Source organism: Oryza glaberrima, chromosome 5, assembly GCF_000147395.1.
Source record: "Oryza glaberrima chromosome 5, OglaRS2, whole genome shotgun sequence".
Lineage (NCBI taxonomy): Eukaryota > Viridiplantae > Streptophyta > Magnoliopsida > Poales > Poaceae > Oryza > Oryza glaberrima.
Genome location: NC_068330.1, coordinates 11,215,781 through 11,219,061, shown reverse-complemented (window position 1 = coordinate 11,219,061; position 3,281 = coordinate 11,215,781). Strand labels below are relative to the sequence as shown.

Below are 3,281 nucleotides of genomic sequence, written 5' to 3'. Positions count from 1 at the left end.
CCTCCACGAAACCCTACCCCTAAACCGATCACCCCTTCCCCGGCGGACGCAACCGGCGGCCGGCGAGAGCGAAGATGCCGGCCACCGCGGGGCGCGTGCGCATGCCCGCCAACAACCGCGTCCACAGCAGCGCGGCGTTGCAGACGCACGGCATCTGGCAGAGCGCCATCGGCTACGACCCCTACGCCCCGGCGGAGAGAAGCAAGCACCAGGCTCCCTCATCCTCCTCCGTCTCCGCCGCCGCCGCCGCCGCATCAGCCCCCTCCGAAAACACCTACACTAGCTACCAGAGCCTCCTCACGATCATCCGCGCCACCGGCTCCACCTCCGACGAGACCCGCGGCGGCTGCCGGAAGTGCGGCCGCGTCGGCCACCTCACCTTCCAGTGCCGCAACTTCCTCTGCGTCAAGGACCTCGATATGGACGACGACGTCGAGGCCGGTATTCGTCGGGCCGCCTCATCGCAGGCCAAGCTCGACGAGTTCAGGAAGAAGACCTCTGGTGGTAGCAGCGATGCTGAGGAGGGCTCGGCTGAGGATGATGAAGAAGACAGCTATGATTCCTCCGATTCTGACATTGATCCTGAGCTTGAGAGAATAATCGCTAAGCGGGAGCTCCACAAGGATGGCAGTAAGCAATCGAGGGAGGAAGAGAAGAAAGAGAAGAAGACAAGCCGCCAAAGGAGGAGCAGCAGGGGAAGGTCGAAGCACAGGAGAAGCAGCAGCAAAGAAGACAAGAAGAAGAGTAGACGCAAGAGGCGTGAAAGATCATGTGAGGAGGATAGCGAGACTGATTCAGACAAGAAGATCAAGAGGAGGCATCATAGGAAGAGCAGCAAGGAGGAGAGGGAGAGGGGTAGGAGCCGCCACCGCCGCAGGAGCTACGACGACGACTCATCGGATGACGACCACCACACGCTGCGGCGGCGCCGCCGCCGCCGCAGAAAGGATGCATTCGATCGGCAGTGATTCTGGAAGTGGTGGTCGTGACCCTGCTGAATCTCATATGGGTGGCAAAGCGGCGCAAGGAGGAGCAGGAGATCTTTCTGGACAATATTTTCCCTTTATCGACGAGTTCTGACTTTGCCCTCTATTCACAGATTCCTGTTGTATTTTTCAAGATTGAAAAGTGCAGTATTTGGGGACTATATACTACATTTTTCCTTTAATATAAAGGATTTTGACATTTTACTTGTACTGTTTGACCACTCATCTTATTCAAAATTTTTTAGAATTATTATTTATTTTATTTGTGACTTACTTTATTATTTAAAGTACTTTAAGCACAACTTTTCGTTTTTTATATTTACACAAATTTTTTAAATAAGACGAGTGGTCAAACAGTATAAGTAAAATATTAAAATCGCTTATATTAGAGGATGGAGGGAATATCTAGTTTCCACGAGAAGATATTTTTCCTTTGAGGACATCCTTTAGTTTTATGCATATGGTCTAAAATGTTATCAATAAATTCTAAAAAAAATATTGAGATATATCAATATGTGATGTCATTCCACGAGCATGCAAATCTAATTAGAGGAGTTACGTGTTTTATTTAGAGTCAAATTTGTTTTTGTTTACACTATGTAACTCTTAATCACGCAAACATCTGTACATTCTATTATGCGGCGCAAACACAGAACAAACGCATGCTAATCAATGCACACAGTAGAGTGAAATCATACTAATTCTTTTATCCTGGTCCCATTGAATCACACATACTACTCTGCGTAAAGAAACTACGAACACATCGCCTAAAGAAAAAAGAAAAAAAAATCGGCAGAAACACGATGGCAACTAGATGAGGCGACCACAACACGAGGTACAACCATCCCGCATAGCAGCCCTCAAGCACAATGGGAGCCTACTGACTGCTCCATCTCCATCACGTGTGGGCATTCCCCTACTTGCCGGAGGCGAAGAGGATCACAATGGACGGGGTGGTCCTAGCTAGATCGGAGGAAGTGAGGAACTTAATGTACTCCTATAAGGGTTTTAAATCTCCCGCTATAGCTGTCGATATCTCCTGCTATAGCTGTTTGAGAAGGGTTCTAGCTATTTGCTATCATGTACAATTTAGCCGCTATAGCCTCATTTAGCCCGTTATAGCTGCCGCTATAGCTGTTTGAGAAGTTTACCGCTAAATGCCTTAGCCCGCTATTTAAAACATTGACTCCTATACAGAGAAAAGGTAATTCAGATCAACGAGAGTTTGGGCTGCTTGGCAACTTCCTCTTGCGTGTAGCTGGAACCGTATATAAGCACCTCAGCCCCATCAGTGTTCGGAGCGGCGTCGGCGGGAGGGCCCAGGCAATGTTCGTCAAGGCATTTGGACACGTCGAAACCCATGAGATCAGGCCGGTAAAAATAGCCGCTACCCGGGAGACGTCTCCACGACAGGAGACTCTCGTTGCGTATGTCGAGACCGATCAAGTACTGCCGCTCCTCCTCAACGAGGACGCCGTCTTCCTCGTCGTCGTCGTCGCTCTCGTCCCCGACATCAGAGTCCCACCCCTCGGACTCGGAGGCGGAGCTGTCTTCACGACCCGCGGACGCGAGGTCATCAGCCGACGAGACCATGTAAATGACACCGTCTTGCTTCGTGCTCAGGATGGGATGGATCGGCATGACCTCCGGCAACCCGGCGTTCTTGAAGCCGTCGAGTCTCCACAGCGTCGCCATGCTCAGCTCGCGGAGCTTCTTCCACTTCCACTCGCCGGTGGCCGGGACCAGAGCCCACACCGCCAGCGTTGTGCTGGCCGTGAATTCCTGGCGGTGGAGACCGTCGCCGATGGACACGAACTCGATCGTGTCGCCGACGCGGCTCATCGTCCGGTACCTCTGCGGCTGCCTCCTCGTGGCCCAGTTGGCGTCCAGCCGGCACTCCGGCGGCAGCGCGAGGTACCGGAACTCGACGTCGTAGCCGCCGGAGAGCACGTCGTCGCAGCTGCAGCAGAGGACGCCCTGTGCGAGGTCGGCCCAGAAAGCGTGTCCAACTGTCCATCGAACGAGAACACCGTGTCGGCGGCGAAGTCGTCCGGCTTGTCGGAGGGGAAGCGCGGCCGCTTGGCCCGCCATGGCTCGATGCCCCTCCGTGTCAACAGCGGCAGCGGCTTAGAGGAGTCCGGCGGCGGCCACATGCAGAGGACGTCCTTGCGGCTTCGACCCCCCTGTTCGTCAAACACCGAGGCGCTCGCCATGACGGCCAAGGTGTAGCCACCACCATCGCCGTCGCCGCCACGGCGGCGCACGGGGAGAGGCCGCTGCGTGAAGGTGGGTCGG

General features: G+C 53.8%; 2 protein-coding genes across 2 annotated transcripts; one reads left to right on the top strand and one right to left on the bottom strand.

The window, feature by feature from the left end:
• LOC127774958 (CAX-interacting protein 4-like) lies at window positions 1–1,136 on the top strand. The gene has a single exon (XM_052301252.1). It carries the CDS (start codon window positions 75–77, stop codon window positions 966–968), a length of 894 nt encoding a protein of 297 aa, XP_052157212.1. The 5' UTR covers window positions 1–74; the 3' UTR covers window positions 969–1,136.
• A 1,059-nt stretch (window positions 1,137–2,195) lies between these two features.
• Window positions 2,196–3,077, bottom strand: LOC127773011 (uncharacterized). The gene has a single exon (XM_052299023.1). It carries the CDS (start codon window positions 3,075–3,077, stop codon window positions 2,196–2,198), a length of 882 nt encoding a protein of 293 aa, XP_052154983.1.
• Window positions 3,078–3,281: the final 204 nt, after the last annotated feature.

Bases quoted from the DNA above. Each gene is read 5' to 3' on its own strand.
- LOC127774958 (XM_052301252.1), top strand. From the start codon at position 75: ATGCCGGCCACCGCGGGGCGCGTGCGCATGCCCGCCAACAACCGCGTC.
- LOC127773011 (XM_052299023.1), bottom strand. From the start codon at position 3,077: ATGGCGGGCCAAGCGGCCGCGCTTCCCCTCCGACAAGCCGGACGACTT.